At 38.7% G+C, this 13,325-nt stretch overlaps 1 protein-coding gene across 1 annotated transcript in view; it reads right to left on the bottom strand.

The window, feature by feature from the left end:
* Positions 1–8,357, bottom strand: part of LOC134656286 (photoreceptor-specific nuclear receptor) — a 32,266-nt gene extending 23,909 nt beyond the window's left edge. Inside the window, exons 1-3 of the mRNA XM_063511808.1 lie at positions 8,351–8,357; positions 5,009–5,137; positions 4,326–4,449 (exon numbers count right to left, since the gene is read on the bottom strand). Coding sequence (XP_063367878.1) covers positions 4,326–4,449; positions 5,009–5,137; positions 8,351–8,357 — 260 coding nt within the window. The remainder of the gene's footprint in view (positions 1–4,325; positions 4,450–5,008; positions 5,138–8,350) is intronic.
* Between the last annotated feature and the right edge of the window lie 4,968 nt (positions 8,358–13,325).

Raw genomic sequence — 13,325 nt, 5'->3', positions numbered from 1 at the left:
ATTGCGGAAATATTTTACTTTCAAATGAGTACCTGCTCTTGATTCTGATTAGAAATAATCAAATACTATTTATAGCTTCCAAAAAATTATAAAGTACATTTTTAAAAATATTTATAGCACCCTATGTATTATAATTCTGATTTACGAAGACTGATTATCCAATAAGATATAGGTATATCATACCCAAGTAATGTCATATCAAATTATCAAACGATAACATTATGATAACATATGAAATACAAGCCGACTGCGTTCAAAATGTAAAAAATATATAGTATGTATATCAAAAGCACTTAAACAAAGCGTGTACCATAACTATTATTGTTTCAAGGTTTTTACGAACATGTTTTTTTTACTTTATAGTACATTAATAACACCTCTAGCCTGTTTACTTTCTTTTCTACCCTAGGTACCACTAAAACGCTAATCGCTCCTCCTCTGTCACTCTAGCGCAGCCGTAACATCCCCGATTCGGGGGTATTTAAATGTGATGCGAATTTAATTTTCGTTTTTTACGGCAAGTGCACTGCCGGTTGCTGTTCACTGTTTACCGTTCCGACGAATAATGGATACTTTATCATTTTAAATATACGTAACATTTTATTCGAAAAAACGTTTATATCATATTTTCTAAATATAATAAAATATATTCGGATCGGGCGGTAGTTCGATATTATCGGTTTGCGTCGGCTATAGCTTTTAAAATTTTAGAATGTTTTAAATCAATTATCTATACCTAAGTTAATATGATTGTCAAGTTAGGGGTTTTAGTCACCTCTAATCAGGAAATTGGAATTGTTAAAAAATATGGTTGTCTGTAAAGTCGGTTTACTGACGATAATTTTGCGTGTTAACGTCATAAGAAAACATTGATGAAAAAAAGCATACTTTTATATATACGATACCATGGAGATCCGTCCACAACGTGACACTTTTTCGTGCATGCTACCGGTGTCCATCGATTTATAAGACGTTATCACGTTAAAAATTATAGGTGGATTTAGTGGATTTCGCTCTATAAAAAACACACACTGTACGATAAGTATTAGGTACCTTACCCACTGTAATATCTGGCATTTGCTTACTTTAATCAATATCCAATATAAAATACAGGGTAGATGCGATGCGACTGATAATATTAAAAACAGTTTAACATTTGGCTCCCTATTCGATTAATTCACCCGCGTAATGTTATTATGAGCGCGCCCTTAAAGTTACACCATATATATAACAAAAACGGCGTATACGCATCGTTTTCGAGTACACTTGAGCCCTATAGCATTAACGCCAAGGAGATGGTCAAGTGTGACATGTGTACCAGCTTTATGGCAGATTGAATGCCGTGGTCTCATTACCTTTTTAATTTGAAATGGTGCTAACATTGCTTATATTTTTGAGATACAGTCTGGCATACCAAGTTTGTCAGTAGATAAACCCCATTGAAAAATGGTAGTCGCGAAAGTTTAGTCTCCCACACATTAGGTAGGTATTTAACTATTTAGAATTTCGCACATTTTTATATTGACAAATTGTCTGATATACTAATTCTGATAAATCTTACTACATACTTAAAGGTACTGTTTCTGTTAAGGGGTAGGTAGGTTCAATGACAACTTTCTGACATAGAAAAATAGAAAATCCTAGTAGGGAAATAGCATTAAAAACGTGTAAACGTGTAAACCCATCACTTATCTTATACTTAAATTAAAAATATTAACTATGTTTTAAATCCTAAACTAAAAACCGTAGCATACCTACATATATATAGATTATAGATGCTAATAGGAATTGAAGTGCTGAAACCGACAGGACTTTTAGTACCTAATGAAAAACTTACGCATATTAAGTTGGTCGTTACATCAAGCAAATAACTGCGAATCTATATATTCCCAACTTACAACAACAGCAAAAATAAGTAACATAGTTGCAATACGTTTGCGGTCTTTTTGTACAAACAAATATCATTACATCAGAAAAAAATGCTAACATTATTTCACCATACAAAATGTTACCATGTTAAAGTCAGAGGCGCCATCAATAGAAGCAAATGTAAGTTGGTAGGAATTCGGGTCCCTTTTGCGACAAATGTCAACTTGCTCCTAAGCCTATTACTGGGGATTATCGGTAATGAAAATATATTTAATCTGTATTAGTCCTCTGTGTTGGCAGAACTGCTTTCATTCGGGCACTAGCTTTGATTGGAATTTTCCTTATTTCATGATGTGATTGCTTTCTTATATTGACCCTAAGTTGATCCGGCGGTCTAGCATGAGTTACGTTCTCGCGCGCGACTCCATACATCTTGCGCGACTTCAAGCATGGAGTTACGCGCAAGAACGCAACTCATGCTAGACCGTCTGTCATAAGCTGATATTTTCCCGCTCTATGTTCTACCTTACCAATTACTAGGAGGGGTTTGAACTTAAACGGGTGACGACAATAACGAAGTAGACACCATTGCACTACCAATAGTAAATAGTTGAGAAAAAAATTGTCTGGTCGTCCGTCAAGTCATAAATGACTCAGTGACCCCATTACCGGAACTGTTCCAAATTTCGTCAAACCATTACATTAAGTAGGTACCTACAATGTTACACATCGGTTGTTAGTTTAGGTGTATCGCTACCGGAGCGTTTATTTGTCTAACTATTGGATGTAGTGAACTATGTCACACCTGTGACCCGGTTGACGTTTTATATCGGACTAAACATGACTTTCTCCATTTTTCGTAATATTTAATACTTATTCTATATCTAGCTGTTGTATTAAACTAGAAAAACATTATTTTAAATCAAGGAGTAAAGACGAAGCGCTGGTGCCTAGCGGTAAGAGGGCGTTTTTTTTTGTTGTCCCAAACACTTTTTTTTCAAATTTGTGTTTTTTTATGTTATTTCTACTCAGAATCACGAGCTCTTTCTATCCTAATAGGAGAAAAAAAGTGTCCTAAGGTTTTTATTTCCATTCCATCACCATTTTTCATAGACTTTGTATGGTGGTCGCGTAATGGAAAGATCGAAAAATGTATGGAAATTTTGGGACACTTTTTTTCTCCTATTAGGATAGAAAGAGCTCGTGATTCTGAGTAGATATAACGTAAAAAATCCCAAATATGAAAAAAAAAAGTGTTTGGGACAACAAAAAAAAACGCCCAAGAGCGCGCGACTTTCAATCCGGACGTCGCGGGTTCAAACCCCGGCTCGTACCAATGAGTTTTTCGGAACTTATGTACGAAATGTTTGATATTTACCAGTTGCTTTTCGGCGAAGGAAAACATCGTGAGGAAACCGGACTAATCCCAATAAAGCCTAGTTTCCCCTCTGGGTTGGAAGGTCAGATGGCAGTCGCTTTCGTAAAAACTAGTGCCTACGTCAAATCATGGGATTAGTTGTCAAGCGGACCCCAGGCTCCCATGAGCCGTGGCAAAATGCCGGGACAACGCGAGGAAGAAGAAGGAGTAAAGACGAGTTTACGAGTAGGTCAACGGATAAATGTAGCATAAGTAATGTGGTTGCTACATCGACCTACGGCGCAATAAATAGCAAACCTAGGCCGTTTCGTATGACATCTCATTGCAAGACTATATTCTCATTTCTCACCACATGAACAAATATTATTTTTATAGATTATATTTGACTAACCTCATTGTAATTTAAAACATACTCAATATTAAGTAGGTATTATATTTATATTTCACTTTGTAGACGTAGTGTGTTGTCAGCCGCTGGTTGTAATTGTCAAAATTCCTAATCATTTGTTATTGTTAACATAATCATTGAAACAATTTATTACGCCAATATATTAAATATTTCGATCTGATTGTGGGGTCTGCTTTTCTGGTCTATATTCTCTCCACTTCGCGCGATCGGACGTGTAAAATTAACTTATTATGAATACTTAATAGGTAATTAAATATGTAGCACCAAATACAGAACGGCTATCAAGAATACCTAATAAACTATGTGTTAATTAACTTTAAAGTTGGCTTTCGTTCGTTTCGTTAGTAAAAATGTACGGCACATTCTTCCTACTCGTAATGAAGTAGGTATTGATATATTTCATATTAAAATTCATTTTTATTTGTATTAATCATACATTGTCAGTCTTATAATTAGGTAAATAGGTATACAAGATGGATGTCAAACATAAATACATTAATACAAAGAAAAATAATACAATAAAATTCTTATAATATCATTAAAAAAATTAGTCGTCGAGCTATTCATCCAAGAAAGAAGGTAGGTACTTATACAAGATTCTTTACTATAGCCCTAAGCTAAGAATACATACAAAGAAATAGTCACATATAATTAAGGTGGGCAGCTAACCTGTAGATGAGTTTCCGTCGGACGGAGCGCTTGAAGAACCCGCTGCATCCGTTGCAGGCCAGGATGCCGTAATGCTTCCCGGAGCTGGTATCGCCGCACACCACGCACACTAGGCCTGGGAGAACAAGTGAGAATCATGAAATAAACACATCCTTCAAATTGTTGCAACTTATAACTCGATATTTTCTGTTCTACCTAGTTTTAAACAATGTTTAACCCTTAGAGGCGTTTCAACGGCCTCATAGCATGGTCGGTAGTGACCCTACAAAGCAATTGGCCCCGTGTTCAAATCCTGGTAAGGGCGTTTATTTGTGTGTTCATCATATTCATTTGTTCCTGAGTTAAGGATGTTTTCTATGTAGCCAAATCGCATGCAACGCGATTGTCCCAGAAATAATATTTATTTCAAAGCGCTTGGTTGAAAGCTAGAATATAGTTTTGTTAGTTTAAAGTTTTACCGTATAGGTATGTAACTAATACCTATACGGTAAAACTTTCGACATGCTTTATATATTGCGATAAAGGTAAACGAAGGCCAAAGATAGAGGACCTTAAGAGCACCGTTAAAAATCCTCTCAAACAAGGTACTTAACCCAAGCAACGTACGCAAGTAAAGTGGCGGAGGACGAGTTCACACCTTGTAAAACCTTGACGGTCACCAGGGCGATGCCGACCTGTCTTACCCAGATGGTTAGTCTTCTTTGTGGGCGGGTCAGGCAGCCAGGGTCGGAGCGCTGGTGGTGCTAGCGCAGCCGCGACTAGTGCGGCTGAGGACGGCGGCGACCAACGCAGTGGTGAACGGTTCTCGTCGCCTGGTAAAAAAAGAAAACAATACTAATTAATTCAAATGAATTTTCTTCTGGCATAACAATTAATTCTGAAAGCAAGGAAAATGACAAAAAACATCAGCTTGTATAAATAAAACAATTAAAACCAAACAGTACGAGTGGTCGGATGGTTGCGCCGAGCTATTTAGACAAATCTCAGGGTAGTGTTTAAATTTATTCTTAAGATTATTCTTAACATTAAAGTTATGTTATTTACACGACTATCTGCGCTTTCTCTTAAGTAACAATAAAGTGAGGTATTTCATTTTGTACACCTGAAGTTTAGCAACTTCTACTGCTGACACTGCTATTGTACGAGGGCTGTTTGATAAGTACCCGTTTATGAAAAAAATAATCAGTTGTTTTTGTTTATATGCATTTATTTTTCTTCATAGTCTCCTTTTAACTCTATACACTTGTTCCACCTATATTCAAGCTTCAATAAACCATCCAAAAAGTATGATTTCGGAAAGTCATTAAAATAGGCCTCTGTGGCGGCAATGACTTCGTCATTTGATCCAAATCGCTTACCACCGAGCCATTTTTTCAGGTTGGGAAACAAAAATAAATCGCATGGGGTCAAATCTGGAGAATACGGGGGGTAAGGCAATAGGGCGTAGCGTAATTGTGTTAATTTAGCCATCACAACTCTAGACGAATGAGCTGGTGCATTGTCGTGATGAGACAGTACTTTTTTATTTTTTAAATGGGGTCGTTTGTCCTTCAACCCAGCGTCAAATTCATCCAATAAATTGGCATAGTACTGCCCTGTTATCGTTTTCCCCTTTTCTAAGAACTCAATATGTATAATACCCTGCGAATCCCAAAAAACGGTCGCCATGACCTTTCCAGCCGATGGAACGATTTTTGCTATCTTTCGCGCAGGTTCACCCGGTAAAATCCACTGCTTCGACTGCCCTTTCATTTCCGGGGGGTAGTGGTGACCCACGTTTCGTCTACGGTCACGAAACGACGCAGAAACTCCTTCGGGTTACGTTTGAACACGGCCAAACACTGCTCCGAAGTAGTCAGTCGGTTCCGTTTTTGCTCCTCCGTGAGTAAACGCGGCACCCACCTCGCCGATACTGTCTTCATACCCAATTTATCTTCTAATATGTTTTGTACCCGCTCGATTGGAACATTTACAGCATCAACGATTTCTCGAAGTTCAATTCGGCGGTCGGCTAAAACGATATTTTCAATTTTCTTAACCATATCGTAGTCACCTCAATTGGGCGGCCTGGGCGATCCTCATCAAAGACGGTTGTTCTCCCCCGCTTAAACTCGTTAAACCAGTATCTGACGGTTGTCATAGAAGGAGCACATTCATGGTAAACCGCTTGCATTCTTACTTTTATTTCATCACATGTTTTTCCTTCCAAAAACAAGAATCTAATTACAGACCGATACTGCTCTTTCTCCATTTTCACAATTTTAAGTTCACGCTTTCACTGAATCGCTGTCAAATGAGAAAAAAACAAAAGAATGCTGTTTTTTTTTTAAATTTTCCCACCTCTGAAAAATGGCTTAAAACGATTGTATACATATTTTCGGCCCGTGATATTAATACATTTGGAAAACGGGTACTTATCAAACAGCCCTCGTACTATTTAATTCTCAATGTAGGTAGTCTAGTTGTGACGTCAGTGTTTATCGTTTGACAATAAATTAGGTAAGTTCACCTTTTGTACAACTTTTACTATGCAATAAAGTTTAAATAAATAAATACATATCAAACTGGTTGGTACACTAATATGTTAGTATATACAGGGTGACATTTAAGTCGTGATCAGTAACTCCATAAACAACGAGCAATTTAATGCCCCTACTCTTACTAAAATCAGACAAGATTTTTTTTATTATTTGGTTTATTTTTTGTCATTTATTTTACTTTTACAAGTGGCAATGTGGTATTCAAACAGCTTTGTAAGATATTTAAGATATTTTTAAAAAATAAACCTTAAAATAAAAAAAAGTCTTGTCTTATTTTAGTAAGAGTAGGGGCATTAAATTGCTCGTTGTTTATGGAGTTAGAAAAACATATTACTGATCACGACTCAAATGTCACTGATGAAATGAAACTGGTGATTAAATTAATTGAATCCAAAACATTATTAAACTAAAGCCCTAAAATAAGAACGTAACGTACAGTATTTTGGGTCATTATGTCATTAAGTTAAGTAATGTTTTATTAGCCAGATTATGTTAATAGCATTGTTTGCCATATTTAACGTATACACGCTGTATTACGGCTTGCGCGTTACGTACCTATTATGTTTAATATCTGGGAGACCGAGCTTTGCTCGGAAAACATATAAAACTCAAAATTTCGCGTTTTCCCAGAGATAAAACCTAGCTAGATCGATTTTTCACCCCCGAAAACCCCCATATAGCAAATTTCATCGAAATTGGAGCCGTTCCCGAGATCCCCGAAATATATATACATAATTATAAATATATAAATAAATATACAAGAATTGCTCGTTTAAAGGTATTAGATACAATTTACACTTTAAACCTATTGTTCCTGAATGTAATTGGGATTGGAATTAAATATTGGTAGTGTCTGCATAATAATTATTGTATTTATCCCCGCCACTTCTGCATGTATAAATTTCGATAGGAACTATAAACGTACTAATTATCCCAAGTTTTTGGTATTAGTATTTACTTAATATGGTAATATATTTGTATTAATTTGACTTGACCGTTATTCGAAGCTTATTTAATTGAGATAGGCAGCACGTTTCCCGCCGGGTATTGCTATCTCTTTCTATACCCCTTCCATGTTTCTCCCTCCACCTGGCAGTGGGGATGACATTGGTTCATTCCCAGATTTTAATTTGTTCTTCATTGGCGTCTAGTTTCCCGCCGCGGTTGGTCGCGCTCTCAAAAATATTATCCAGAACAAAGGATTGGAATTTATTTCGTAGTCTGGATATCAAGCGCGACGGTTAAGTCCACTAAGTTGTCATTATTACGGTATAGTATCTACTAATACCGAATTACATTTATTGTGTGCAACAATACACGTAAGTTCTAAACATTTTGAGATCAATTAATGCAAATTATATCCATTTTGAATTGGATAGTTACTTGGAATACCCTTTATGTATTCTACCCTCCAGTGATATAAGTAATAACTGTAAAGAATTAAATACTGGTTCTTTAATTATTTGCCGTGAAAAATGTACCTACCCTCCATTTTATAATAAAATTCTTAAACGGTTTTACCGTTCGATCTTTGTTTATTGAATAGCATTTTAATACGGTTATTTTATTTAGAGTCATGGACGATACTAAGGGAGAGTGTAGCAAAGCCGGTTCTCAGGCAAAACCTACACGAAATCGTGACCGGTCGTCCAGTTCCAGTTCATCGAGTAGTAGCAGTTCTACTAGCTCCTGCAAGTCAGGCCCGAGGCGAAGACGGCACCGCAAGTCAAAGAAAAGGGGGGGCACAAAAAAGGAGCTACTTAAATTGACAAAACTCGTTAACAGCTTGCAGGCACAAATAGCAAGATCAAACGAATGTGTTCGTCCATACGATAATATTTCAGATATTTCAGATTGCAGTCGAGATCTTTATGTGGAAAATGAACCAGACCAGGCACCGCCTGTGCCCGTGGAACCAGAGCCGTTTGCTTTTGGACTCGGTACCAAATTAAAAGAACCGGCTATGCCAGGCACGTCAGAAGGTGAGTTAAAGCTATTGTGTGATATACAACGGTTGAATCATAACGAATGGTTTAATTTACGCTATGCAGAGATCCAAAAAGTGTATAATCACACGCCAGGCTATACTGACTTAGAAACTAACGACGAGGTTAGAGAGTATGATCAGAATCCTCACTTAGTGCAGGCAGATAGGGCTTTCGGTGCATTAACCTACTGTATGCTAAAACAGCAGGAGGCTTTACACGCAGCCGTGCAGGATGTGCTGACTTGGGCCCAGGGGAGCACGGAAATTGTACACGAGGCTCTTCGTGAAAAACTTAACAGTGTTTTTCTCAGTGGTGATTACTACAAGGTTTCTGAAGATTTTTTACAGGTTATATGTGGCCACAGAGCGGAAGTGATTCAAATGCGACGTAACGGAATCACAAAAAATGTCAAAGATAAGTTGGTTAAATCCGCTTTACGTAAGATTCCTCCATCAGGAACGTCACTGTTTAACGCTGAGGCATTTACGGCTGCAATCGAAAAATATGGCGGTGTACGAAAATGTTTCTGGCCATTACCTAAGACTCCTGCTTCGCAAGCAGGCCCTTCAAAGATGACAAGCGCGCCCTCGCAGGGTGCAGCGCCGCCAGCGCCTCGTAAAGTACTCTCGCAGGGTACTCGCTATAATCAGGCACATGCTGCTGGTAATAACTACGAGAATTATGGCTATTCTGATAATAATATTCCACCCTCGCGGGGTGGCTACCATCATCCGTACCCTTCGCAAGGGTATCAAAATACATACAATCCTGCTCGCTCTAATACAAGGCCAATTCCTGGGTCCTCCTTTCGAGACCGTCAGCCAAGGGACTATCAGCAAAGAGGTCGAGGAGGACGTAAGCGCCCTCATTCCCCCGCGGGGCAGAGACAGAACAAGCGAAGGAGATATTGACTCGATACAGTTCAGGGCCGGCCGTTTAGCAAATTATTACAACATGTGGAGAGGAATGAATGCTCCAGACTTCTTGTTGCGGATAATAAAAGGGTATCGCATACCGTTCATACAAAAACCGCCTCTCCTTTATCCGAGTCTTCATCAGAGCAACTACGAGTGCCCACACTCGACCGAAATGACAGCTGTTATCAATCAAATGAAGACTCAAGGTATACTGGAAGTGGCAGAGCCCTCAGCCAGTTTTCTTTCCACAATTTTTCTCGTACCAAAGAGCGACGGCACTGCTCGTCCTATTTTCAACCTAAAGGCCCTGAACAGATTTGTATTGACAGAACGCTTCAGTTTATTAAACGTTCATCGCATACCGGACTTTCTTCAACCAAGAGATTGGTTGTGCAAAATAGACCTATCGCAGGCTTATTTTCATCTACCAGTTGCCCAAGCGCACAGAAGATTCTTGCGTCTTATCTACAGGCAAGAATTACTAGAAATGACCTGTTTGCCATTTGGTTTAAGCACAGCGCCCAAGGTTTTTGCGTCAATCACCAACTGGATTGCACAAACGCTGAGAAAGGAGGATATACGAGTAGTTGTATACCTCGACGACTTCCTGATTGCCCACCAGGTCAAAGAGACTCTTGTCAACCACGTAAACATAGCCCTAACAAGACTAGAATCACTGGGATGGATAGTCAACTACGAGAAATCAGTCCTGAAACCTCAGAGAGGTCTGGTGTATTTGGGCGTTTATTGGGACCCGTGGTCCAATCAGAAGTATCTGCCGAAAGACAAAGTACCCAAGTTAATCTCGCAGATACGTCAAATGTTAAACACCAACAAGACAAACCGGAAGGAGTTGGAGAAATTGGTAGGACTCCTAAACTTTGCGAGTTTCGTGGTTCACTTGGGAAGGCTAAACTATCGAGCCTTATTAAATCTCCTAAATCGGATACCAGAAGTTTCGAAAAGGATATATGCGATACCTCAAAATGCGAGGGACGATCTAGTATGGTGGATGAACAATTGTCTTTGCGCGTCTCCAATTCATGTACCACCTGCGTCTCATTTTCTGACAACCGACGCATCAGATCTTGCGTGGGGAGCGCAACTAGATTATCAGTCTCTCTGGGGTCTCTGGACGAGTGCGGAAAAAGAGTTGCACTGCAATCAAAAGGAGATGCTTGCCATTCTAAACGTTTTGGAAGATCGTTGTCAGTTCCTGTCTCACTCGACGGTCCTAGTTCAGAGCGACAACAAGACTGTTATAGCTTACCTCCGCAATCAGGGAGGAACAAGGTCAACACCTCTCTTACAGCTAACGTACGGAGTCTTCCAATTGCTGGAGCAGTATCAGATCCAACTAAGCCTGTTTTACTTACCGGGGAGGTACAACAGTCACGCGGATCATCTATCGAGATTGCGTGCACCTCCGGAATGGCATCTTCTTCCAGAATGCACGGAGCGAGTATTTTCCAAGTGGGGAGTACCAGTAATAGATCTGTTTGCTTCGGCGAGAGCTCATGTCGTAATCAACTATGTATCGATAGACCAAAACGATCACGAAGCCCTGTTTCACGACGCCTTTTCAAGGGTTTGGAATTTCGAACTGGCATGGATTTTTCCACCCCCGTACTTGATACCGAAGGTGCTGGCTCACCTAAACCAAGCTTCAGGAACATTTCTGATGATAGTTCCTCGATGGCACCGTGTTTTCTGGCGTGCGGATCTCAAGGCTCGTGCCATAGCCGCACCCTTTACTCTACGTCACCTAGACAAGGTTTTACTGGACGTGACCACAAATCTTCCGCCCTCGAATGTTCACGAGATGACGCTAGAAGTCTGGAAGTGTGGGGGTGGTCGGAAAGTCTAACGGGCTGGAATTCTGAACAAATTTCCCTTCTTCAATCCTCTTGGCGTGCCTCTACACGCAAGACGTATAATACAGCCTGGAAGAAGTGGGTAGTTTGGTCGACGCAGCATAAAGTAAATACTACACAACCTTCGGGTGCAGATGTTGCCAAATACTTAACTGACCTTTATTTGATTGACAAATTATCTTACAAGACAATTCTTTTATACAAATCTGTAGTATCGACTCTTTGTAATGCGGAGTCTGCGGAAAGATTAAGTACTCATGTCCTTGTTAAGCATGTGTTAAAATCCATAGCATTAAGAAATCCAATAGATAAAAAACCTCCGATTTGGAATGTGGAAGTCCTGATTGATTATCTTAGAAAATCTAAAATTAACCATGACAATATTTATGAGGTTTGCAGAAGAACTGCATTGCTCCTCCTTCTCTGCTCGGGCAGAAGAATACACGATCTTACGTTGCTAAATATTGATTGTAATCACTGCGTATTCTCGGATGGTTCAATAATTTTTTGGCCTATGTTCGGGTCTAAAACTGATTGCGCGGATTACAGACAATCAGGGTGGAGATTACTTGCTAATAAGTCGTGTCAAAATCTTGACCCTGTTTTTTGGATTAAACAAACAGTCTCGCTATTAAAAGGTAGAAGAGAATCGGCGAATTGTAATAGCCTCTTTATTTCTTTGAGAGGTGATGTTAAAGTTGCATCGCGTGCTCTGATTGCAGGTTGGATTAAATCCGTGTTTAGGGAGGCAGGCATAACGGCAACACCTGGAAGCATTCGTGCTGCTGTAGCCTCTAAGAATTGGGTGGATAATTGTTCTGTAGAAGATATTCTGTCACGAGGTAATTGGCGCTCTGAAAACACGTTTAAAAATTATTACAGACGTGAGGTTATGCCTGCGCCCTCCTTGAATAAGCCAATGAATATATCAAATTTGTTTGCAGCAGTTGATTAGATCTAATTAAAAAATAACTAATAAATATTAGTTAGTCCTAAAGATATTCTGATCGTTATACATATTTAGGACTACTTGGTGTTAACAAAAACTTTGATTGAGAAATTTGGTGTCAACTATTGTTGATTACTCTAATAACCCTTACGGTTTTAAAATTGTAATAATCTTACTTTGATTACGAAGTACTAATCCATTGAAGTTCAGGTAGCAATACTTGCTAGTCGTGTTCAAGAGATCTTAATTGCCATTGCTTTATGTTTGTATTACAATATCTCTGATGATTTTTAAAAATCCATTTATTGAAACTATACCATGTATCATCGTATGAACCCTTCATTAAAAATTGAAGTTTGATAATTCTCTTGTTTATTTTCAAACAATCTAGCAAAAATGATTTCATGCCACAAGTGGTATACATTTTATAGAACCCTTGTCACATTGGCATCTTAATTCCTCCACCAGGCGATAACAAACATGTCTCAATTAAATAAGCTTCGAATAACGGTCAAGTCAAATTAATAGACGCGTTTTACCTACCATTAAAACGCATATTAATTTACTTACCTTATTCGAAGCTTATGAGTAAACTCTGCCTGGTTTAATTTCGATCCAATGAAGAACAAATTAAAATCTGGGAATGAACCAATGTCATCCCCACTGCCAGGTGGAGGGAGAAACATGGAAGGGGTATAGAAAGAGATAGCAATACCCGGCGGGAAACGTGCT

Source organism: Cydia amplana, chromosome 2 (assembly GCF_948474715.1).
Source record: "Cydia amplana chromosome 2, ilCydAmpl1.1, whole genome shotgun sequence".
Taxonomy (NCBI): Eukaryota; Metazoa; Arthropoda; class Insecta; order Lepidoptera; family Tortricidae; genus Cydia; species Cydia amplana.
This window is presented reverse-complemented; position numbering and strand designations above follow the sequence as displayed.